The sequence below is a fragment of the Muntiacus reevesi genome, chromosome 1 (assembly GCF_963930625.1).
Source record: "Muntiacus reevesi chromosome 1, mMunRee1.1, whole genome shotgun sequence".
NCBI classification, from domain to species: domain Eukaryota; kingdom Metazoa; phylum Chordata; class Mammalia; order Artiodactyla; family Cervidae; genus Muntiacus; species Muntiacus reevesi.
Window position 1 is genome coordinate 126,124,967 of NC_089249.1, and position 25,638 is coordinate 126,150,604.

Here is a 25,638-nt window from a genome sequence, read left to right on the forward strand (position 1 = left end):
AAGACAGGCCATTATGTATGGACAGTATCCTTTTAGTGAACAAAAGCTAGTAGAAGCCAAGATTAAAGTAAAAGAAACTGATACAACATGGAGTCAGTTCTTTCCTGTAACAAAAATAATTGAACATTGTAATTCAGCTAAACTTCAATTTAAAAAGAAAAGTACAAACTCCAGTAGAGGAAGATTTTTAAAGTTACAAATTGCCTCCATAACATTTACTTCAACTGATACTCCACTTTCATTGACAAATTATAAGAATGGCCATTTTCTGACATTTTGCCAATATTCAGTTCAGTTCAGTTCAGTCTTTCAGTTGTATCCGACTCTTTGCGACCCCATGAATCGCAGCATGCCAGGCCTCCCTGTCCATCACCAACTCCTGAAGTCTTAACCAAACCCATGACCATCGAGTCGGTGATGCCATCCAGCCATCTCATCCTCTGTGTCTCGCTTCTCCTCCTGCCCCCAATCCCTCCCAGCATCAGGGCCTTTTCCAATGAGTCTCTTTGGCATGAGGTGGCCAAAGTATTGGAGTTTCAAGTTCAACATCAGTCCTTCCAATGAACACCCAGGACTGATCTCCTTTAGGATGGACTGGTTGGATCACCTTGTAGTCCAAGGGACTCTCAAGAGTCTTCTCCAACACCACAGTTCAAAAGCATCAATTCTTCGGTGCTCAGCTTTCTTCACCATCTAACTCTCACATCCATACAGGACCACTGGAAAAACCATAGCCTTGACTAGAGGAACCTTTGTTGGCAAAGTAATGTCTCTGCCTTTAAATATGCTATCCAGGTTGGTCATAACTTTCCTTCCAAGGAGTAAGCGTCTTTTAATTTCATGGCTGCAATCATGATCTGCAGTGATTTTGGAGCCCAAAAAAATAAAAGTCTGACACTATTTCCACTGTTTCCCCATCTATTTCCCATGAAGTGATGGGACAAGATGTCATGATCTTACTTTTCTGAATGTTGAGCTTTAAGCCAACATTTTCACTCTCCTTCACTTTCATCAAGAGGCTATTTAGTTCCTCTTCACTTTCTGCCATAAGGGTGGTGTCGTCTGCATATCTGAGGTTATTGATATTTCTCCTGGCAATCTTGATTCCAGCTTGTGCTTCTTCCAGCCCAGCGTTTCTCATGATGTACACTACATATAATTTAAATATGCAGAGTGACAATATACAGCCTTGAACTACTCCTTTTCCTATTTGGAACCAGTCTGTTGTTCCATGTTCATTTCTAACTGTTGCTTCCTGACCTACATACAGGTTTCTCAAGAGGCAAGATATTCCCATGTTTCAGAATTTCCACGGTTTACTGTGATCCACACAGTCAAAGGCTTTGGAATAGTCAGTAAAGCAGAAATAGATGTTTTTCTGGAACTCTCTTGCTTTTTCGATGATCCAGCGGATGGTGGCAGTTTGATCTCTGGTTCCTCTGCCTTTTCTAAAAGCTTGAACATCTGGAAGTTCATGGTTCACGTATTGCTGAAGCCTGGCTTGGAGAATTTTGAGCATTACTAGCCTGTGAGATGAGTGCAATTGTGTGGTAGTTTGAGCATTTTTTGGCATTGCCTTTCTTTGGGATTGGAATGAAAACTGACCTTTTCCAGTCCTGTGGCCACTGCTGAGTTTTCCAAATTTGCTGGCATATTGAGTGCAGCACTTTCACAGCATCATCTTTCAGGATTTGAAATAGCTCAACTGGAATTCTATCACTTCCACTAACTTTGTTTGTAGTGATGCTTCCTAAGGCCCACTTGACTTCACATTCCAGGATGTCTGGCTCTAGGTTAGTGATCACATCATCGTGATTATCTGGGTCATGAGCTTTTTTGTACAATTCTTCTGTGTATTCTTGCCACTTCTTCTTAATATCTTCTGCTTCTGTTAGGTTCATACCATTTCTGTCCTTTATCGAACCCATCTTTGCCTGAAATGTTCCCTTGGTATCTCTAATTTTCTTGAAGAGATCTCTAGTCTCTCCCATTCTGTTGTTTTCCTCTATTTCTTTGCATTGATCGCTGAAGAAGGCTTTTTTATCTCTCCTTGCTATTCTTTGGAACTCTGCATTCAGATGGGAATATCTTTCCTTTTCTCCTTTGATTTTTGCTTCTCTTCTTTTCACAGCTATTTGTAATGCCTCCTCAGGCAGCCATTTTGCTTTTTTGCATTTCTTTTCCGTGGGGATGGTCTTAATCCCTGTCTCCTGTACAATGTCACGAACTTCCGTCCATAGTTCATCACGCACTCTGTCTATCAGATCTAGTCCGTTAAATCTATTTCTCACTTCCACTGTATAATCATAAGGGTTTTGATTTAGGTCATACCTGAATGGTCTAGTGGTTTTCCCTACTTTCTTCAGTTTAAGTCTGAATTTGGCAATAAGGAGTTCATGATCTGAGCCACAGTCAGCTCCTGGTCTCATTTTTGCTGACTGTATAGAGCTTCTCCATCTTTGGCTGCAAAGAATATAATCAGTCTGATTTTGGTGTTGACCATCTGGTGATGTCCATGTGTAGAGTCTTCTCTTGTGTTGTTGGAAGAGGGTGTTTGCTATGACCAGTGCTTTCCCTTGGCAGAACTCTGTTACCTTTGTCCTGCTTCATTCTGTACTCCAAGGCCAGGATAGTTTTATCTACTGTGGTTATCTTATGGCTATGTTTGCATATATATAGACCAGGATTCTGTAAGAGGCATTATTGACATCAGGACCAAGTCTTTGTTATGGGGCCTTTGCTTTATAGAAGGTTAGTAGCATCTCTGACTTCCACTCACCAGATGCTAGTGGCACCAGCCCCACATACCAGCCAGCTATGGCAAACAAAACTGTCTCCAAAAATAACAATATGTCCTTTGAGGGCCATATTCCTCATTCTCTTGATTGGGAGCTACTATCCTACATTTGTTTGTAAGTTTCTTTTATAGGAGTGCATTTGCAGCTTTCTTTAATTGGCATAAATATAACAAAAGGAATTGAAATCTTAGCTTGGGCAATGTCCTTTAGATGACCCCATCGAAGCTATATTAGAAACACTATTTGTTGTAAATTTTAAATGGTGGGGATAACATTTTAATTACATGTTTTAATTTAATGGCATCATATTTGTTAACTGCATCTTTTAGTTACCTCTGTGGTTCAAGGCACTTCAGGATTCTATCGTTTCACCATATTATGTGTTATTAAGAACTTCAGAGCCTATAACATTTAGCTTTTTTTTTTTAATATTATTCTGACCTTCTTATAACAGGTAGCTGAAATTTAAAAAAGAAAAAGTGGAGCTAAGAGAACAGCATAAATAATACATTTGTAGTTTTCAGTGTATTCCTATTCATGGGGGTTATATTCTTACCAGAAATACATTTTGCAGATAATCTACTAGGTACTTGTTCTAGAAAATTTCATAAAAATTGAATAACTTTATAAAAATTGGAGATCAAAAATAATATTGAAAAAGAAATCCTTTGAGTCTCTCAAGCCCAATTAGAAATTACCTGCCAAGGTGAAGTTCATCACTGGTGTTTTTGTATAAATGTAGCTTTACATCAAGGGATATTACATAATGAAATGGTAAGAGGAAAACAGTAAGAATATTGGTACAGCAAGATAGTCATTAGAATTGTTATTCACTTTACATTCATATAATCTCTTAATCTTTACAAAACCCTTTTAGCATTTCAGTTAATCCTCCCAAAAGCTTCAGTTAATATATCAAAATTAAGATAGTAATAGCATGTAATAAGAGATAATGTTTTACTAGTTTTTTGCTAGATCTAGTAACTGTAATCTTGACTTATCTATTTATAAGTACATATGGGGATTCTGCTATTTATAGCCTTTTAAAGAACTTTACTAATTCCTTGAGAAGAACTGATTACACTAAAGTAAATTATGTACATTCTTATGTATCTAACAGATGAAATCTTCAAGCTTCTACTCATTAGAATACATAAAAACCCTTAAATTTAGCTAAGAGCACACTATTCTGATCATTCTCTGCCTCTGCTCATCCTCTGAGTGTAACACAGAGTCCTTACCCACACTGACTTGCAACAAGAGTGAACCCTTCTTTGAATCAGTCTTAGTTAGTATTTGCTGAGTTCTTATTCTACACATCTGAAAATGTTTAATCTTCCCTATAAGTATTTATCATGTCCCTCTATCTCCTTCAGTATTCTCTGCAAAACATAAAATATTCTGAGAGAATGTACTATCTGTGTGGCTCTGTCTTGATTTCTGTTTCTCATATAAAAATGTTGTGTCTAGTTTCAGGACTTCTCAAGAAAGGAACATTTACAATTCTTTCTGATGATAAAAACATGCCTCCTGATGGTATCTGTTCAAAAAGAGAGCCCAAGTCTTTCAATGTTAGGGCACAGCCTTTTTTCATTAGAGTTTCATTCAAACTTTGAGTAAGACCATTTGAGTATAGACCATTTTGTCTATATTTTAAATAAGTGGAATCTTAAGAGAGTTTAAGCAACTTACTTAGGGTCACCCAGTGACTGAGTGGTAGAGACAAACTCAAGTTTCCAATTTTACATTCTGTGCTATTTCCCTATCACACATTCTTTCATCTTTCCTTGCCCAAGAGGTTGAAGGGAGTAGATCTTTGTTAGATCCATGAAAACCTTGTTCCCATCTCTCAGATTCCACAAATGGTTTCAGGGTGAGTTGTCAGAGACCCAGCAATAGCAAACCTTCTAAAAATTATTCATAAGCTTTCAATTCTTATAGGGAAGTTATCGAAATAAAGTACTGTTCCTCTCATTGAAAATGAGAGAAATCTTGTCTACTGTAGATGTCTCTTCCCCAATTATACATTATTTTTTCTAAATATTTGCCAAGCATGTCTAGCAACTAATCAAAATATCCTACCTGAAATCCTGACTATATCAGACTATAGATCAGTATATGGAATATAGTTTAGATGTTTACTTTTCTTTTAATTGATATTCATCAGTAAGCAATTTTCAGTACCCTGTATGACATCTGATTGCTCAAATTCCTTTTTCATTTTCTCCCATTTTGAAAAAGCTGAAAGGTAAGTTTAGTCTTTCAGCCATTATTGTCCTTCATTCCATGCTTCTTTTTTTTTCTTTTTAATGGTTCTTTGTTGTTGTTGCTGTTGTTGTTGATGTTGGGCCTTAGTTGCAGCATGAGGGATCTTTTTCCATTGTGGCACATGGGCTTTCCCTAGTGTTGGAGTGAGGGCTCTAAAGCATGCAGGGGCTCAGTAGCCCCATAGCATGTGGGATCTTAGTTCCCTAACCAGAGATCAAACCCATGACCCCTGCATTGGAAGGTGGGTTCTTAACCATGGAATCATAGAATCAGGCAAGTCTCAATTCCATACTTCTGATTAGAAGATTTATTTTCTTTATAAAAAATAATTTGTTCTTTTGAATTCTTTTAAGAATCTATATGATTTTTTTAAACTATCAATATATGTAGTATTAAATCTAAATAAAACTGCAAGGAGTATTGGAAGGAAAAAATAACCTGGGAAAAAATAGGTACAATACTTAGAATATTTCAGCATAGGGCAAAACTTTATCGAGTATTAAAGCCCCAGCTAAGGCTGTGCCAAGAACTGAGAATATGTAAATAGAAAGACCTTGCTCCCGAAACAGTGTATCAGGTGGACGTATACACATGAACAACCCAAAGACAACACATCTGTAAGCCTGAAGTAACATCATGGTACCTCAGACGGTAAAGAGTCTGCCTGCAATGCCAAAGACCTGGGTTCGATCCCTGGGTCAGGAAGATCCCTTGGAAAAGGAAATGGCCAACCATTCCAGTATTCTTGCCTGGGAAATCCCATGGACAGAGGAGCCTGGCAGGCTACATCCTTGGGGTCACAAAGTTTGACACAGCTAAGTGACTGGACCACCACCACAAAATCATAAAAAGCAAATCAGAACATTTCTTTACCCCCTGTTTACATCTTTTTGGCTTCATATTGTTCTTGGGGTCAAGTCTAAAACCTTAAGGAAAGCCAGTGATAAGCTTATTTAGGTTATTTGTCATCAAAGTCAGGACCCTTTTGAAGTGAAAAGTAGGTAATAAAAATATTTCAGAACAGTTTCCTGTATTGGTGACCCGATAAAACAGCTCTTTTCAAAAGTAGTCTTTTTTTTCTACAGAGTATCTACACTTATTTGGAATAGAGCACCATCCGCTTGTTAGACATTTTGAATGAAAATAATAGATTCACAATGATAAATGTTTTGAATCCTTCTTCCACTACCCCTGAAGGGAGTGGCTGTCCCTATCCACTTGTGCCTGAGCCTATTTGAGTGAAAGGTGATGCTTACATCATATCTAGATAGGGTCTGGGAAGAGAGGCGAGATGTTGCTGGTTATCTTCCATATTTAGGCACATTTGAAATGAGAAGGGTCACTACACACATGACTCACATGGTACCCCAGGAGCCATGGCAGAAGCTGGAGCTTTCCAGACCTGTATGAGCCTACCTCAACAAGATGGCGAAGCTTTCCAGACCTGTATGAGCCTACCTCAACAAGATGGCGGAGCTTTCCAGACCTGTATGAGCCTACCTCAACAAGATGGCGGAGCTTTCCAGACCTGTATGAGCCTACCCCAACAAGATGGCGGAGCTTTCCAGACCTGTATGAGCCTATCTCAACAAGATGGCGGAGCTTTCCAGACCTGTATGAGCCTACCTCAACAAGATGGCGGAGCTTTCCAGACCTGTATGAGCCTACCTCAACAAGATGGCGGAGCTTTCCAGACCTGTATGAGCCTACCTCAACAAGATGGCGGAGCTTTCCAGACCTGTATGAGCCTACCTCAACAAGATGGCGAAGCTTTCCAGACCTGTATGAGCCTACCCCAACAAGATGGCAGAGCTTTCCAGACCTGTATGAGCGTATCTCAACAAGATGTAAGCAAGTAATATTCAAGTGAATTCCACATCGAGCAGAACACTTGGTAACAGAAGTGACAAATACTAGGTCCCAGCAAACAAGAATAAAGTGGACACTTTCCCTGGGAGGCACTGCATGTTCTGGACTTCCTCTGCCTATTAGCCTCATCTCTCCCACGGGATTTTGTGCTTTAGTATCATTTACTGCTTTACAGTTTCTCAGCAGTTCTTTGTACCTGTCCTTCTAGTACCTCTACATGAAAATACTCTTCATAGCTTTCCTCTGACTGTTCTTCTTCCTCTGAGTTCCTTTCAGATACCAATTCAAGCAACACTTTCTGAGGAAAGCTGTCCTTGACTCACTGGTCTCTTTCAATCTTTTTGTCATATGCCTCCGTAGAAGCCTTTTATACACACACACACACACACACACACACACACACACACACACATATACATATACATATATATATATATTTGAAGATTTTCCTCTGTTTATAATTACAAAGATGTTAGTTTGAATGACATATTCATAACTGATTCAGATCTGTCTCCTCCAGGAGACTCTAAGCCCTTTGAGAGTGAAACATTATGGACTTTCTTTCACTATATCCTTGAGGTTTTCCAAGAAGGCTATAATCCGTAGGGTTGAAAGAGTGGGACACAACTGAGCGACTGAGCACACACACACTCAAGTAATGCAATTGGATGAATAAATAATGCACCAAGTACAGTGGTTAGTCAAAAATGTTCATTCTTTTCCCCAAAGGAAATTTAAAGAAAGAAATCATCGTCATGGTAGTGAGTTATTTTGGAAAGAATGTCTCAGAAGAGAGAACATGTGAAGCATTCATTATATCACTTTTTTAATTGGAATATAGTTGATTTACATGCCGTGTTAGCCTCAGGTGTACAACACAGTGATTCAGTTACACACACACACACACACACACACGCACGCACACACACATATATATTCAGATTCTTTTCCCTTCTAGGTTGTCACGAAGTAATAGTTCCCTGTGCTATATAGTCGGCCCTTGTTGATTATCTGTCTTATATATAGTAGTGTGTATTTGTTAATCCCAACCTCCTAATTTATCTCTCCTCTATCCATAAATTTGTTTGCAATGTGTATCTTTTTCTGTTTCGTAAATAAGTTCATTTGTATCTTTTTTAGATTCCACATATAATTTCTATCATATATGTGTCGGTCTGGTTTACTTCGCTTAGTATATTGCTGCAAATAGCATTATTTCATTCTTTTTTACTTCCTTTTCACCTTAGGCAAATTGCTATATCTATCTATCTACCTTCATTGGCGTTTTCAGTTTAACTGAATAAAATGGGTTCCTAGCCAAATAATGTCAGAGTTTTTCAAAGCAGTATGATTATTAAAAAGCACATATTTGGTGTCCTCTCTATGCCCTGGATTTCTAATATGTACATGAGGATAATGATGCCAACTCTATAGACAGAGTTACTGTAAAAAGAAAGGAAATTAAAATGATTTTAAAAAATCTTTAAAATTTTGGATAAGTGTCAGTAATTTGGGGGACAATCTTATGTCCTTCTCTTTTTACCTTTTATATTGGTGATAACCTTAGCAATATCTTTTAATTTAATTGCTTAAGTTCTATCTTAGATGCTAATTAACAGTTGAATGATGATATGTTTGTATAATTTTTAACTGCTAATAACCTCTATCCTCATTTTATACAGCAAATACATACAAAGAACATTTTTCGTTGCTTATATCTTAACAAAAGAAATTTCATTACTCAGTTTTCATTGTCACATTAAATCGAATAATTGTTGTAAATACTCTTCACATATAGTTTTCCTCCTTCACCTTTGTTCCCTTTCTAGCATCTTTCTATGGCTTATAAACATCTACAGTTGAAACCAACCATAAAAATAAGCTCTTGAAATTCACTTACACCCACAGAGATCACTTTGTCGTTCATGTTTATAAATTTCTAACTCTCCTCACCTTTTAATTCTGTTTGGAGACTAGTAAATTATTCTTTTAAACATCGAGAAAAACTAGCTATTAAAATATTCCTAATGGAAACGTTAAAAACATGAAATGCAAATATTTTTTTAATTTATGATTATATATTGCTGTGGGATTTTAGCCATAATAAAGTAGAGCAATTATTTAACTATTACCTAAGGGGATGTGGGAAGATGTTTTCCTAATGAGGCAGTATTCTGCACACTTGTTGATTAAGACTTTTGTGTGGCCTGCTTGTGTGCCCAAGTCTGATTAATGAATACATATCATAAAGTCCATGGGTCTGTGGTTTCTATTAGATGCAAAATGTTGCATATATCCTGAGGCATCCATTCATAAAATAAAGGAGGTGAAACTTCATTCTTTACTTTTTCTCCAAATTATTCCTAGAGGGTCATTTCATTTTGCTAACCGTTTCAGTTTCCATTGGTATATCTACCTACAGACAACAGATTTATAATGATATTGTTTTGTCAAAATTGCCGGAATATGAGATGAAACAAAATTTAGATTTAAGAATGTTTAGTCAATTTAATAGTTGAATGTCCCTTTACATACACCATTAAGGGTACCTGAGATTGGGGTACACCACCCTTCATCCTCTTAGTCATTCAGCAAATGTTTGTTGAGCACCTTTTATTAATATATGTCAGACTTTGTACTATACCCTGGGAATGCATCAGTGAATAAAATATTAAAAAGTCCTTACCTTTATGGATCTTTTTCTAAACCACTGTGCTTAGTCACTCAGTCATGTCTGACTCTTTGTGACCCCATGGACTGTGGCCCAGCAGGCCCCTCCATCCATGGGGATTCTCCAGGCAAGAATATTGGAGTGGCTCCAGGGGATCTTCCCAACCTAGAGATGGAACCCAGGTCTTCCGAATTGCAGGCGGATTCTTTACCATCTGAGCCACCAGGGAAGCCCACAATAGTCACAGCCTGTTTTAATAAATAAAGATTTTTTGCAATATAGTCACATTCATTTGCTTGCATATTGTTTAAGGCTGTTTTAATGGTATGAAGAATTGAGTAGTTGTGACAGAGAACATGTGGTCCTCAAAGTTTAAACTATTTACTGTCTGGCCTTTGATAGAAAAAGTTTGCTTATCCCTCTTCTATATTAGAGCGATGTAAGAAAAGATAACTAGCCTCTCCCATCAAATATCCCAGAATATCATATTAGATTTATTAAGAATATTCTTCTTATATTAATGTATCTAATAATTATTTATATTTATTGCTCTTTAAAATACAGTTACTCTTTCCTATAAAAATTTTAAAGATAGTTAGATTTTTGACCCTGAAATTTCAATTCTACCCTAGAGAAGTTTTAATAAAAATGAGACATTGTTTAGATGAACAATAAAAAACTAACTTATTGTTTAATTAAACCTATTCAAGTATTTATTTTGCTGAAATTATTTTAGAGGAAAATCCTGAAAGTGGAAAAAAAGATCTTATATTTTACATTGAAGAGATATTGCCTAAAATAAAGACTGACAGATATAAGTTCTGAAATTTTAAGGTGCTATTTACAGGTCTAGTGAGTCTATGACACAAAATAATGTCTATCCAATTGTTAATAAATATACACTCTATTTATTGTTAGACACTTCAGATATTTGAGACAATTTGAAAGAACATCTTGCCATATGATTTAATAACTATTAGTGATGATAGACGTTTGCTTGGAACATTTATATTGAACACTATTCCAATTGCTTTATTATGTAATTTAATACATGGAAAAATCCTGTGAAATAGGTACTAATATTATCCATATTTTACAGATAAGGAAAGTGCAATACAAGGAATTAAATAAAAGTGAGAACTGGAATTTGAATCTATTTGTGGATTTTAACTTGATCGATTTATGAGGACTTGCAACTTGTCTGGCAGATAACTCAGTCTAGGAGTAGGAAGAAAAGTCAGTTGTGTCACTTTCTTCTTCGTGTATACTTATCAGTTTTAATTTCAATTCAGAGTACGCTTGGATACTTTAGATCTTACTTTTTCATTTTATTGCTGTGTTCTGTCATGTTGGCCTCTTTGCGACCCCATGGACGTTAGCCTGCCAAACTTCTCTAATCAGGAAATTTTCCAGGCAAGAATACTGAAGCAGGTTGCTATTTTCTTCTCCAGGGTACCTTCCCAACCCAGGAATCGAATCCACATCTCTTGGGTCTTCTGCATTGGCAGACAAATTCTTTACCACTGAGCCACTTGGCAGGGCTACTCTATTAAACTACGTGATATGATCTGGAAAGCTACATGGCAGACACACGTACTATACCCTGCAGGAGACGTAAAGATAACAAAGGGTTGGAGGAGGCGGGGGGGACTTCTCTATCTTTAGTAACAGTCACTTGTCTCTCGAAATGGCTTGTGTGTATATCTATATCTATATATATATATATATTTTTTTTTTCCCAAACAGCTTTTATTTGAAGTGTGACCATGTGATGTAGAAAAGTGATGGCACCAATGTCCTCTATATTTGAAGTAGTAAACTTTGATTTTTCCTTGGAAAAAATATCAGTAGGAACTCTAATGTATTCTTCCTGTGTAATAATAGGTTATTTTTATATTCTACATAAGACCACTGACATGAACCCAGTAACCACACTTGAACTCTAAAGGCTATAGAGCTCTATTGTTCAGCAGCACAGGAAAAACTTAACCACAGAGATCAAGAACGCATGTGTCTCCATTAGGGGTTCACTGGCGTAAAACACTATATTGTTTTCAATGTCACTGGTGACTTACCAAGTTCAATGCATAGTAATGTCAAATAGCTAACCAAGTCACTGCTCATTAATGTTTTCCACTTTTATCCATTTCTAAAATAAAGTTACTGTTTGCAGTCAGAAATAAATAAACATCTGAACAGTTAAATTCTTGAACTTTTAGATGTCAATTTAACTTCTCTTTATCCTTCATTTACAGTTTGGTAGTTTTGCAGAGTTCTTAGGAGCATTAACTGTAGAATTTGTCTACTAGGTATGAATCTTGACTCTGCTACATCCTGTTTCACTTTGAGCCAGTTATTTAACTTCCCTATGCCTGTGTTGCCATAAATGTGAAATACATGTAATGATACAGATCTTACTCAACTTACAGTGGGATTATGACTTGACTAAACCCCATGTATTAGATGCATGTAGAAATGCATCTACTACAGACAGCTAGCTTTACGAACATCATAGCTAAGCCTAGCCTACCTTAAACATGCTCAGAACTATTATATTAGCCTAAAGTTGGGCAAATCTTTTAACACAAAGCCTGTTGTGTAAGAAAGTATTGAATATCTCATGTAATTTCTTGAATACTGAAAGAGAAAACAGAGTGGTGTATGGATGCAGATATTTGTCAATGTCCTGGTTGTTTACCCTGGTGACCATGGGGCTGACTGGAAGCTGAGGCTCACTGCCACCACCCAGCATCAGGAAAGTACAATATCACATATAACATGACTGGGAAAAATCAAAATTCAAAACCTGAAATACAGTTTCTACTGAATGCGTATCACTTTCCCACCACTGTAAAGTCGAGAAATCCTAAACCAAACCATCAAAAATGAGGGACTCTCTGTAATGATAATATTAAGAGGAATAAGCTTACTTATCCTATAAAGTTCATGTGAGGGTTAAATAAATGAATAAATAGAGAAAGCTAAGAATAGTGTGTCTGGCACATAGAAAACAATAAATATTAGGTTTTTTTATTGATTTGAGTCTCTATTTTAGATATTGAGTATATAAAAAATGGTAGAACAACTATTCATCCAGTTGTATACCCAAGAAGTAAAGCCCTGTTGGGAGAGTACTGCTATGTTTTAAAGTGTAAACCTTAAGAGATTAGTCAAGTATCAGGAATATTGTTAATGTTGTTCAGTTGCTAAGTCATGTCCAACTCTTTGTGACCCCATGAACTTCAGCAGGCCTGGCTTCCCTGTCCTCCACTATCTCCCAGAGTTTGCTCAAGTTCATGTCCATTAATATACTGTTAATATCCCAGAAGAGTCTGTGAGGGATACTCTCCTCTTAGGATATTTAAAACCTACTTAAATATATTATATTTTCAGATTCTTTCAAATGATTCAGTATATTTCAGATTACTGAATATTCTTTTCCTGTACTTATAAACTACACTCCTATTTCTCATTAGTCTACTGTCCAACGTGCCAGGCATTAGCCTCAGGAGAAGACATGCTAGATATTCCCAAAGCTGCTCAACACTAAGCGTAGGGAATATTTAAAAAAGAGATGAGGCTTGTGATACTGGGAAAGAAATGCTTTCTAGCAGTGTCATGAGGCTATATGTAGGGGGAAAGTTAGTCCACTCCACAGTTCTAATACAATATCAACAAACTCAGTGGCAAAACAATTTCTGTGCTTCCTTTAAGTTATACTAATGCAATTTACCATCTAAACTTTGAAAATTTCATTTTCAAAGAAAATGATCACAGAACTTGATCACAGACCAGACAAGAAATTCAGACAAAGCTTTATTGGAGACCCTGCTGCAGCAGGAGGGGTGAGAACAAACGGGTCCCCTTGTTTGCCTGCTCCCTGAGGGGATTAACTTGCTCCGTATATGGGGTAAGGGTAGGGAGGTGTTCAGGGGTCGGGCCACAAGGATGGCTTAGGTGGCTTGCCCACCACTTAGGTGGTGGTGTGTGCAGGAGGCATGTCAGTACCCTGCTTTTGCTCTTGAGCCCTGCTTTTGCTCCAGGTTCTTCAAAAGTGGTAGTTGAGTTTGTTGGTCTCTCGGTATCTTTTGTCCAGAATCGGCCACACTTAATTTTAGTCCCATATGGTTTCTTTGTATTTTTGCTTGAGGAGAGGTGTGTTCAGGTGCATACGTTGCTGCACTGCACTGAAGGTCCCAGGGTTCAGCTTGTCTTATAACTGTTGCTGTATTAGCGAAAGGTTTTTAACAGGTGCTAGGCCAATCAACCGGAGAAGGCAATGGCACCCCACTCCAGTGCTCTTGCCTGGAAAACCCCATGGACAGGGGAGCCTGGTGGGCTGCAGTCCGTGGGGTCGCACAGAGTCGGACACGACTGAAGCAACTTAGCAGCAGCAGCAGCAGCAGCCCAATCAGTTGCTTCCTGGCACAGCTTCATCATGCAGATCTTGGGATTTCCAGGGGGAGTTCTGCCAAGTCTGGGTGTATTCTTTATTGGGCTCAAACCTTTTAAATGTGCTTTCAGCCACTATATACCTTCAGGGTATTTTATCAGTCTCAGTACATTCACACATGTTCAGGTTCCACAGTGGTTGCAATATCTGAAAATTCACCCCCTCTTCGTTTGAGATCTCTTTTCAAACAATTATAGATCAGCCTGCATTAAGAGGATAATGTCCTTGGGGTTTTCTACTATGAAGTCAGTGTCCTCAGATTATAAAAAAGATCAGATAAGAGGATGATTTGAAAGCTATGAAATCAGAATTGTCATACAAACCACAGAATGCTCATGTGCTTTGACTTTCACATAAACAGCAAATTATTTTTTAAGTATGTTCTCAATGTTGTATGGAATACACTTACACTAAAAAATTACATTATCATTTATCTGAAATTCAAATTTAACTGTCATCCAATATCTTTATTTACTAATCTGGCAACACTATGGGAAAGACCTATAAAGGTAGGTATTAATGTTATAATGAAGAAAATGTGACAAGTACTTGAAAGTATAGACTGCATTTATGATTTGCTGAAAATGAAGTCATTTACAAGTTATAACCTGGGTTGATCTTTTTACTTTAGGAAACACAGAAGCAGATTTCACAGATAGTAAATGTTTTCATATAATTGACTACCCACCAACTATCTAGAACATCAGTAATAAATATGAGTTATTGATACATTAGCATTTGTTTTAAGCTGGATTTAAAATTTTTATTTTAAAAATAAGAAATACTGTAACTATGTGGGATTTAATATCTATACCAAGGTAATCAATGATAGTCAACTAACAGAGGGTGTTTTACTAATGCTTAATAACAAATTATTACAAATTTAGTGGCCACAAATCTGTGAATTCACAGTAGGGGAAGTCAGAGGTCTGCATACAGCGAGGCTCAACTGACTCCTCTGCTCAGAGACTCACTGGGCTAAAAACAACGCAAAAGCCATTCTGGAAACTTTGGGGGAGAGTTTTTTCTGTGCTTATGCAGATGATTTGATTGCTGGCTTTTGGACAGATGTCAGACTCCATTTGTGCAGGCTCCCACATTTCTTGCCTCATGGCCCGCTTGGTTCTCTGCTTTCTGACCTTCACTTCTCCCTCATCTCTCCTGCCTTCTTCAGCATCTCTCTGCTGAATCTCTTTTGCCTTCCTCTTTCGTTAAGGGCTCACATATTGACATTGAGCCCTTCTTGATCCAGGATAACTTTCTTATCCTAAAGTCTATAACCTTAATTCTATTTATAAAATCCCTTTTGCTGTACTCACAGGGTTCCAGATGTTAGGGTGTAGATTTTTTTTTGGAGGGGACATATTATTCCACTTATCACATAACCCAATACTATGTGAATATCCTGTAACTAGGGCATGTAAACTAAGGCATGTAATTAAGGCCTGAGCTTCCCTCGTAGCTCAATCGGTAAAGAATCTGCCTGCAATACCAGAGACCTGGGTTTGATTCCTGGGTCGGGAAGATACCCTGTAGAAGGAAATGGCCACCAACTCTAGTATTCTTGCCTAGAGAATCCCATGGACAGAGGAGGGACAGAGGAGCCTGACAGGCTACAGTCCATGGGTCGCGAGAGTTGGACATGAATTAGCAACTAAACCACCCCCCTGCAAAGCATGTAAAAGAGCAATTCCAAGTATTTTTTTAAAAGAAAATCAGAAGATCAAACTCTCAGCACTTAATTCCAATCTAGCTAGTAGATTTTTTTTTATTATTAATAGATTATCTTTTCGTTTTAAAGCTTAAATTAAGAACTACTCAGCCATCTCTGCAGTGGCCTAAGAATTGAGAATGGGTCTTCTTTTTTTATAACCTCTTGGTAAGCCAGTAAAATCCACCTTTCGTCCATGGCAGAAGCAGTTCTGTTCTAGGCCAGTTAATTTAAAGGTAATAAAACTATTTGAAAGGATATTATAGTTGTGATCATGACACATTCTTAAATGAACCAGATAACATTTGATATATGTGAAAAATTAAAGCATGGGACTAAAAGTACTGTTAAGAGAAATTTTCTCATTTTTTCTGGTGAGATCTGACATCAGCATATAGATGGCTTCATCAATTATTGAGAAAAAGACTAAGAAAGGAAAAAAAATGACTGATTGGGATGCTTCATTTTGAAGTCTGAGTTTGAAGCTCTTGGTTTGAATGTACCCTGTTAGGCTTAATCTTTAAGAATTAGCAGCTGCTCTCTCACCAACCCATCTATTTAAATTTCTAGTTAAAAAAAACCTAATCCACTTAAAAAATTGTAATGCTTTCTGTCAAACATCAGAGTATGTGTGCCAAATTTTAAAGTAATTGCACATATCAATGAAGTGAAGAAACAGATATCCATATAGATAAATATCACTTATGATGAAGCAAAGGAAATTATTTGAAAGATTTTTTTTCCACAATTATATTTATTCTCTTCTGTACTCTGTATTCTAAAGTACCACAGTGAATTTCAGAGTTCTTATTATATTTACCACATAGTGTCCTTGTTTTGTTCATTCCTAAAAAAGTATTGTGGACTCCTGGTTGATAAGTTAAAACTGTATTTTAAAAATTAAGACAGAAATGATAATGAATGACTGTTAATTTGCAAGTCATTAATTAGCCCCTTTGCTTTTGTGACGTTATCATTAGAGATAAATAATAAAGGAACAACAACTCTTAAAATCAGCACACATAGGTAAACAGTAATGAGCAAAAGTGTGAATCATTTTAAAGGGTCTATTTTCCTAATTAAGGTTAATAGTAGTTATTTCTATTATATTCTAAAGACTTGCCTGTTGGCTCAGATGGTAAAGAATCTGCCTGCAGTGTGGGAGACCTAGGTTCCATCCCTGAGTTGAGAAGATCTCCTGGAGGAGGGCATGGCAACCCACTCCAGTATCCTTGCCTGGAGAATCCCCATGGACAGAGGAGCCTGGCAGGCTACAGTCCATGGGGTCTCAGAGTCAGACACAACTGAGCGACTAAGAACAACACATTATATTTTAAAGCTTTACTGAAGCATTCAAGTTTGTTATTGTTGACAGTGTTAGTAGTATCTTTCTAATTATTTAATATAAAAGATAGATATTTCTCTATCAATGTTCAAAATAATTACTTCTGGAATAATTGCAAACTATTTCTTGTTATTAGAAATTTTTTTTAATTCTACATAATCTTGCTCTGAGTTTTGTTTTTATCACATCTCACACTGTTCATGCTTATTTAACAAAATATTCCCTCCCAGAAGATGCTTTTCTGGACCACATAAAATGCATAGAGTTTCAACTTAATTTCCACCTCTTAGTAATTAAAGTCCTGTGCCTTTAGGTGATACTAATTCTTAACTCTATTAGAAAAAGAATTTAAAGTACCTTATATATTTATGGATAAGGAGAATGAGGCAGTATAAAAGGAGTAAATGTAGGTTTTTCCAGTTATCCCAAATTTGCTAAAAATTATAATATGACCTTGGATTTGGTTTTAAGTTTTATCAAGGTAAAAGATATTCTGACACTTGTTAAAATGGTAAGTAAGGCTTCATTCAGGACTATTGTGATAGGTGCCAAAACTATCGAAATAGAAGGGATTAAGAACAACTCTGAATACTATAAGAACAACCAGGGATTTACAGCCTAAGAACAGGTTATGTGTGGGGGTTGTGGATGGAAAATTAGTAGACATCAAGTGTAGGGAGAATTCTTGCTAAACTTATTTTAAGAGGTTTCTTGCTGAATGGCAGGCCAGGGTGATCAGATATCAATGATGGGAGATGAAAAATTTGATTAGACGTTGAAAGTGATCACATATCAAGGGGGGAGGGGGAAATCCTCTGTAAGCTGACTCAACAGAATTCCTGCTAAAACTAGACACTGCAAAAATGGCACTGAAGCCCAGGGTCAAGGCCTGAATAAGAAGAGGGCTCAGAGAGACTTGACTATAGTTTAGTTAAGGAAAGTTGCTGTCAGTTTCCTACTGATGAAAGCCAGGGAAGAAGAACATGTCGACACACAGAATTTGCACTGTCCAAAACAGAAAAAAATACCATCATGCTCTGCGTTTCCATGCAGTTGAACTCAGATCTGATTTTATCCTTTGGGTTTCCGTTTTTCACAAAGCTACCCTGGGAGTCTGTAGGTAGGTAACTAGCATTAACCAGAGGTGGTGAGGTAATGAGCTAAGGGGATATCTAAGGGCCCTGCAAGGACAGTGACCTGAAGGCATGCTTTATGCGCTGGAGGAAGAACAGAGAACCCAGTGTGAGTGGAGTGAACTGATCAAAGCAGAGAGAAGTGGAACTTGACGGAAGAAATATATCATTTCAGCTCTTGTAGACTATTGGGAGATTTTCAGGTTTAACTCAAATAGGAAGCCATTGGAGGGTTCAGACTAAAGAAGTGATCTGACTTACATTTTAACAGGTCAGTCTTTCTGCTGTAATGAGAAAAGACTGTTGGAAGCCAAGGATGCAAGCAGGGAGACCAATTAGGAAGCGTTAGCCCAGGAGAGGCGTGACGGTGTCCTCTTCCAGGGAGGAAATGTAAAGACGTTATGTGGTGGTCACATTCCAAATATGTTTTGAAGGTAAAGATGAAAGGTTTGTTGATTAATAAACTTGATTACTGCTAGAGAATGAGATAAAAGTTGGTAAGGTTTACAGCAAAAATAGATTCTTTAGGAGAAGAACAGTAGTTTAATTGTTGACATTTTAATTCATCATGTCCGTTGGATTTCCAAGTGAAAAAGTCAGATAGAGCCTAAGGATCTTATCTGAATCCACTGAGTCTGAGCGAGTAAGTGTATGTAGCTGGTCCAGCGACTGAGATCAGACAAGTCACTTGTTTTCTCTGTGTTGTCCTCCTGTGGTCCCTCAAGACTGGCCTAGAAATCATACATTAGAGCGTCGTCGTGTGTCCTTCTCTTCTCTGCCAACAGCTGCGTGGCGCTTCCTGAATAGTATTGTACGTGCCTGTTGACCGGCCATCTCCCCCATTTTACTGCAAGTTTCTCTCGGAAAGGGACTGTCGTGCATAAGTGATTCTTGAGTGAAAGAATAAAAAACCTTTGCATTTAAGATAAAATCTAAGTACTCTATCTCTTTCCGTCTTGCCTCCTGCTACTCTTCCCTTTGTTTTCCTTAAAGACATACCACATTCTTGACTCTTTTTAAGTCTCCTGGCTTTTTGAAAATGCCATTTTCCCTCATATGCCTTTCTCCCTCATTTCTGATCAAGTTCTGGTTTAAATGCTAAATGTACCCAGTACTCACCACTATATCAGACACTTAGTGGGCCCTTCATAAGGTGTTTCGGATGCATGCAAATAAAATGCTCCATGTCCTTGCATTGCCGATTAGTCGCTAAGTTGTGACCTACTTTTTTGAGACCCCGTGGACTGTAGCCCGCCAGATCCTCTGTCCATGGGATTTCCCAGGCAAGGACACTGGAGTGGGGTGTCATTTCCTCCTGCAGGGAATCTTTCCAACCCAGGGATTGAAACTACATCTCCGCTTTCTCCTATATTGGCAGGTAGATTTTTTACCACTGAGCAACTGGTATTGTCATCAAATGTATTTCTGATTGTTTTCATTGAATAAAACCATAACACTTTTTTGATAAAAATGCTTTAAGCTGTTTTATCTTATAATTGGGAAAATATGTTTATGGACTAAGAATCAGTCTCCTGTTTCTATAGCAGCACCTATTTTGTAAGTGTGTAAACATTTTCCCTTTTATGTAGAAAACATGTACTTTCCAGAACTAGATCACCCATAGAGAATGTTCCATTTTATTCTTCACTATTTTAGCATATGATGTAAAAGCATATCCAAAATGCATATGCATTTCTGAGAAACCATAAGAGCAACTTTTTCAATGTGTTTTATCAAAATTAGAATTTTAAGAAACTCTAATAAAGATTATGTTAACCACTAACTTGGAAAACTTATGCATCAGTGAACAATCATTTTAAAATTTAATGTTATTTTATCTTACAACTCTTTTTTTGTTGAGATAAGCTCAATATAAATACCTCATAAAATTCTCTGAAGATTTTCAAATCAATAATGTTTAGAGTATATTATTTATACTAACCAAATTTTAAAACTTCTTCTTATTTAAAAAATTTTTATAAAATTAAATACAACTGTTCCTAAATTTATTTAAAGAATCTGTAGCTATAGAAATCTAGAAAATACTAAGCATCTCTCTTTCATAAGTAGCAAAAACTATTTATGAAATTAAATATTATTAAGTTGTCATTTTAGTTGTTTGAGCATGTAACAGAGTGAAACTTGTCAACTGAATCAATTTAAATATATTTTATCTCTCCTCTACAATTGCTGAATTCTTTTCTTTGTATGGACTCCTTACTTAATAAGAATTTGTTAATCATATAATTAGAAGCAATAAATATTTGGAAGCAGGAGAAGGGACTAGATCCATATTCCTCTTAAGAGTTTCTCTCAAGAACCTCTCCATGGAGACATGACAATATGAAATTATCTGATCTATTATTTTATACTGCTTTTGTAACAGTAACTAATAAATACCATTTTCAGTGCTGTGTGTATGTGCTCAGTTGCTAAGTTTTGTCCTACTCTTTCTGACCCTTCGGACTGTACCCTGCCATCTCCTCTGTCCATGAGATTTTTCCGGACAAGAATACTGGAGTGGGTTGCCATTTCCTCCTCCAGGGGATCTTCCTGTGGCTCCTGCAGGGATCGAACCTATGGCTCCTGCATTGCAGGCAGATTCTTTACTGCTGAGCCTTCAGGGAAACCCCTATCATTTTCAAAAGCTATGTAAAATTTTTAGAATATGGAAGAAAAAACATAATTTTTCTATAAGTTTCTGAAATCCTAGTATAAGAATTAACCAAAAATTAAAATACTGCACTTTGCTACTGCTGTTATAAAAGTGGTTTTTGAAAAATCTGTTTATGTTGATAAAATATATTCAATAGAAGATTAATCTACAAAATTTTTCAATAATTTTAATATTTTAAATTATTAGCATGCTTTTGTTAAAATAAATATACATTTAAAAAATATCCCTCAATTAATCCCCTGACACTAAATATGGCTTACAAATCTCCAAGAATACAAGAAAAGGAAAAAAAGAAATGGAAATTTTTCATAATAAAGTCATTTTGTAAGGGGTAAAAATTCTGTACATTCTGTATAACCCATACTCTGGAATATAGATAATAGAATATAAATATTTATCACTAAAATGTATGTCTTCAAACAAACATATATTTCATTGAAACATTCATTTTGAAAGTTTATGAGGTTAAATTTAGGAAAATTAAATCTCAGCATAATATTAAGAGAGATAGCTAGATGAACCATACAAAACAAAATTTATTCAAACTTTCTATAGTGATAGAACTTGAGTGTTTTTTTCTAATTTCCCCTCAAATTCTCTTTTCCAGTTAAAATTTTCAAAGGATTGACAGAAATATCACTAAAACTTCTTTTCAAAGAAATAGCACATAATTTAATGAACAAAAATTTGATCATTAAGTTTTTCAAACCAAAATTTATCTTGATATGTATATTAACCATATTATTGGCAGAAGATGATATTCATCAATCTGTAGACGTGATTATAACATCTGAAGAAATTCTTGAACAGGTGCTTAATACAATCTGGCGAATTGTACTACTAGATTTGTACTGAGAATTTTCAGTGGTATTGTAAAGATCAACCACATCTTTGTTTGCATACGTCTACCAAAGGATTTGTACTTCCTAACATACATAAAAATGCCATGGTTTGCTGGTTTCTATTTATTTTATATATTTTCCACGTGTTTATTTCATTTATATGTATCTAGTTTGTTATGAAAATTATCTCTTGAAATTATTTTCTCAGTTTAATCTCTTGGCATTTGGAGTTATCATATACAAAGTTTTTCGTCACACTGCGGAGTTGAAACGAGAAGTTAGTTGCTATGAGAACATAAGGTAAGTATTTCTTTGATTGTATTTTCTTTAGCAATTCAAAGCTTTCATAACTTAAAGTGCAAGTAATTTTTGGAAGGCAGTTTTTAAATTATTTTTTTCACATTTTCTCCCATCATATTTAAAATAAGTACTGATAAGTGGCACTTAATATGTTTAATAAGCCTGTAATCACCACAGATCAAATGATAAGTAAAGTAATCTTTTTTGAACATACTCCCCTTTGGGAAAAAAAAAAGATAATGACTACATTTTAAGACAAAAGTCGGCCTTAGGATCTGCTTCTGCAAAGCAGTTCTCAGACTTAGTAGCTGTTTCTTTCTTGTATTCCTAGTTTGCATGCTTCCATGATTTTTCCTCACCTCCTGCCCTTTAAAACTGATTTATTGAGTCCTTGAAAGTGGTTTGTTCAGGAAAAACTGAAGTGTACTGAAGGGAATATTAGAAACAACTGAGGTTTGGGTCGCTTGGGAACACTTCTGTAGTTTCAATATCTTGCACAAGATTTATAGTTAGAATTTAGCAAATGTTTGATTACTTTCTTTTACTCCTCACCATTCATAGTAACATGTAGGTTGCTGGTTTTAATAAAGTTGAAAATGACTCATTTTCTGTGGTACACTGCAGAAATATCTTCTGCAGTAAAGAATGATTGCACTAAGAATGAGTGAGAAGATAGGCATCAGTTGCCTCATTTTCAAGGCAGTGTCCTCAGTGAGCAGGATTGAATGTTGTTTTACCAAAACTCAGAGGTGGTAGGTTGAAAATACTTAAGAGAGTATGTTCCTATGTTTTTTTGTTTTTGTTTTTGTTTTTTAAGAAATCAGCATTCTAACATGAATTTACTTTGAAGTAACTGTATTGCAACCCCCCCCCAAAAAAAAATCTGTTGTTTTATATCTTACATGTTCTTCTCTACTGAACCTAAAAGGAAAGCAGACGCTTCCTTTGATGTCCTGCCTATGTGCTGACCTAAATCCACATGGTTTATTTTTCAAGGTTTCTTAGGGAGAATACTTTTTAACAGCTATATGTCTTAGCTCTAGAGGTTCCTGCAACATTAGTTTTGAAATCAAAGCATACACACTGTAGTATACCAGATGAGCATATTTTAAGATTAAGGGCATTTCTCAAAAACTAGCAGATTTTAATAATGCTGCCTTGAATTTGGACACGTGTCCCAGCCACAGTGCACTAGTATACCCTAGCCTGTCCCATGTAACTAGGGCAGAGTTTATCAGTTTCGAAATTCTGTTGGTCTTTACCGAAGATTTCTGGGTTATTCCAACTTCCTACAAAATGTAGGGGATCTGAGGGTGTGTTAAGCCTCCATAGCTTTCTCAGCTGGAACACTGCGCATTTCTTCCAGGTCTTGTGCCCGAGGAGCTCTTGCCCTCCTCTTCCTCCTTGGCACCACCTGGATCTTCGGCGTTCTCCATGTTGTGCATGCATCGGTGGTGACAGCGTATCTCTTCACCATCAGCAATGCTTTCCAGGGGATGTTCATCTTCTTATTCTTGTGTATCTTGTCTAGAAAGGTAACTAATTTGTTATCCTTGTCAACCTTCTAGTATAGGTATGTCGCATCAGTTAGCAAATTGATAAAAATCCTCATTCTAATAATTTATGACTTGTGCCTTTATTGCCTAAATGCAGTACATCTTAGCATTGGAATAATCAGGACACATATTGTTCATAGCAAAATGTGCTTTTAAAAACTTGCTAGCAGGAATATAAATAATATAGCTTACATTCACTTGAGTGTATTCTGACAGATAATCAGAAAGCAACAATAATTTATAAAACCAAATATAAGGTTAATGTGATTTGAAAATAATTTGATGTGATTGTTGCAATTATGTTTCACATTTCTTACTTTATTTTTTTCTTTTTCTTAGATCCAAGAAGAATATTACAGATTATTCAAAAATGTCCCTTGTTGTTTCGGATGTTTGAAGTAAACAAAACTATGGATAATTATTGTTATACAGAAATAAAAATGCCCAACTGCAGATGGCCAATGTATAAAAATGATTCAAACAAATTGTCCAATTATTAATTACTAGGTAATCAAATATTTTCAATCCATTTTTCTGTTTACTGTGTAGAAACTGTAGATAATACAAGATAAAATTATGTACCATATAGCTATAGTAAGCTTTTCTACATGACTTACTTAGCTATGTCAAAAACAGTATTGCAGATATTTGGAAAGTAATTAATTTTTCAGAATTATATCACTGCACCCAAGCAAAGATTTTCTTTCTAACACAAAAAATGTATGAATGTCCTGAAGGAAACCACTGGCTTGATATTTTTGTGACTTGTGTTGCATTTGAAACTAGTCCTCTATCACCTTGGTAATGAGCTCTGTTACAGAAAGTGGAACATAAGAGAATGAAGGGGTAGAATATGAAATAGTAAAAAGAGAGTGATTGTTATAACAGTGAGATGTATTTTGAGCAGACTTGTTGTTTAGTAAACTAGATGAAAATTGAATAAACCCATCTTACAATTCTATGAGTTGTTCTGAACTTAAAGTTTTACTAAAACAACTTAGACTTGTACTTGTTATATCAATTGTCTATCCCTATAGAAAACACAAAACTTCACAAAAGAAAAAACTAAACATTTCTGTTCTGTTTTTACGTTAATATTAGAATGAAGTATATGCTCTTTCTATACTTATTTCACAGATTGTGACTTCAAATGCTTATTCAGAAGTACATAAATGTGTCAAAATATAATATTGTTCATACCTGTAAATGTAAAAATCATGTATATAAACCTGAAGTATTCAATTCCATAACATTTCAGTGCAGTGGAAAATACTATATCTCATTAGACTCATATATTTGAGTTATTTTTTTAATTTTAGAAATATTATAGTTCACATTGCAATATTCCCTTTTAACTTACTATTTTTAAAAGGGCACTGTAAATATGAAAGTATTCATAAAGTGAATTGCTATTTTTTTCTGTTCAGAAAAGTACACATTAAAAATGTTATTTATAACAAAGAGATCACTGAGAACTGTATAAACTTCCACAGAGAATATATTTTCTGACAGTTTTCCACTAGTAAAACATATCTCCTAAAATGTAAGTCTTCTACCTTCCAATCTTCAAATTAAAATATAAAAGCAGGGATTTTATTTCAAAATATATGTAATTGTTCTGCACTTACCTGTAAAAGTATGCCAATACACCAAATATTGTGATTTTAACTTAATTTCTCCAGCTGTTAAAATGAAGTCTGTCAAATCTTGCTCTAACAAATAAAATGTTATCTAAATGAATCCTTCTACTGCTTGGCTGAGTCATTTGTCAAGAAAGATAAGCCACCTCAAATGTCTCAAACATTTTTAGAAGATCTGTGATAATAACTTTTTATCTGATCTTTTGATCTCTTATATGGTTAGCCTACAACCTGTTATTCAGTTCAGTTCAGTTCAGTCGCTCAGTCGTGTCCAACTCTTTGCGACCCCATGAACCGCAGGACGCCAGGCCTCCCTGTCCATCACCAACTCCCGGAGTCCACCCAAACCCATGTCCATTGAGTTGGTGATGCCAT

At 36.1% G+C, this 25,638-nt stretch overlaps 1 protein-coding gene across 1 annotated transcript in view; it reads left to right on the top strand.

The window, feature by feature from the left end:
* Nucleotides 1-25,349, top strand: part of ADGRL4 (adhesion G protein-coupled receptor L4) — a 142,738-nt gene extending 117,389 nt beyond the window's left edge. Inside the window, exons 13-15 of the mRNA XM_065910402.1 lie at nucleotides 21,976-22,067; nucleotides 23,434-23,602; nucleotides 23,963-25,349. Of these exons, the coding sequence (XP_065766474.1) occupies nucleotides 21,976-22,067; nucleotides 23,434-23,602; nucleotides 23,963-24,025 (324 nt within the window). The 3' untranslated portion in view covers nucleotides 24,026-25,349. The remainder of the gene's footprint in view (nucleotides 1-21,975; nucleotides 22,068-23,433; nucleotides 23,603-23,962) is intronic.
* Nucleotides 25,350-25,638: the final 289 nt, after the last annotated feature.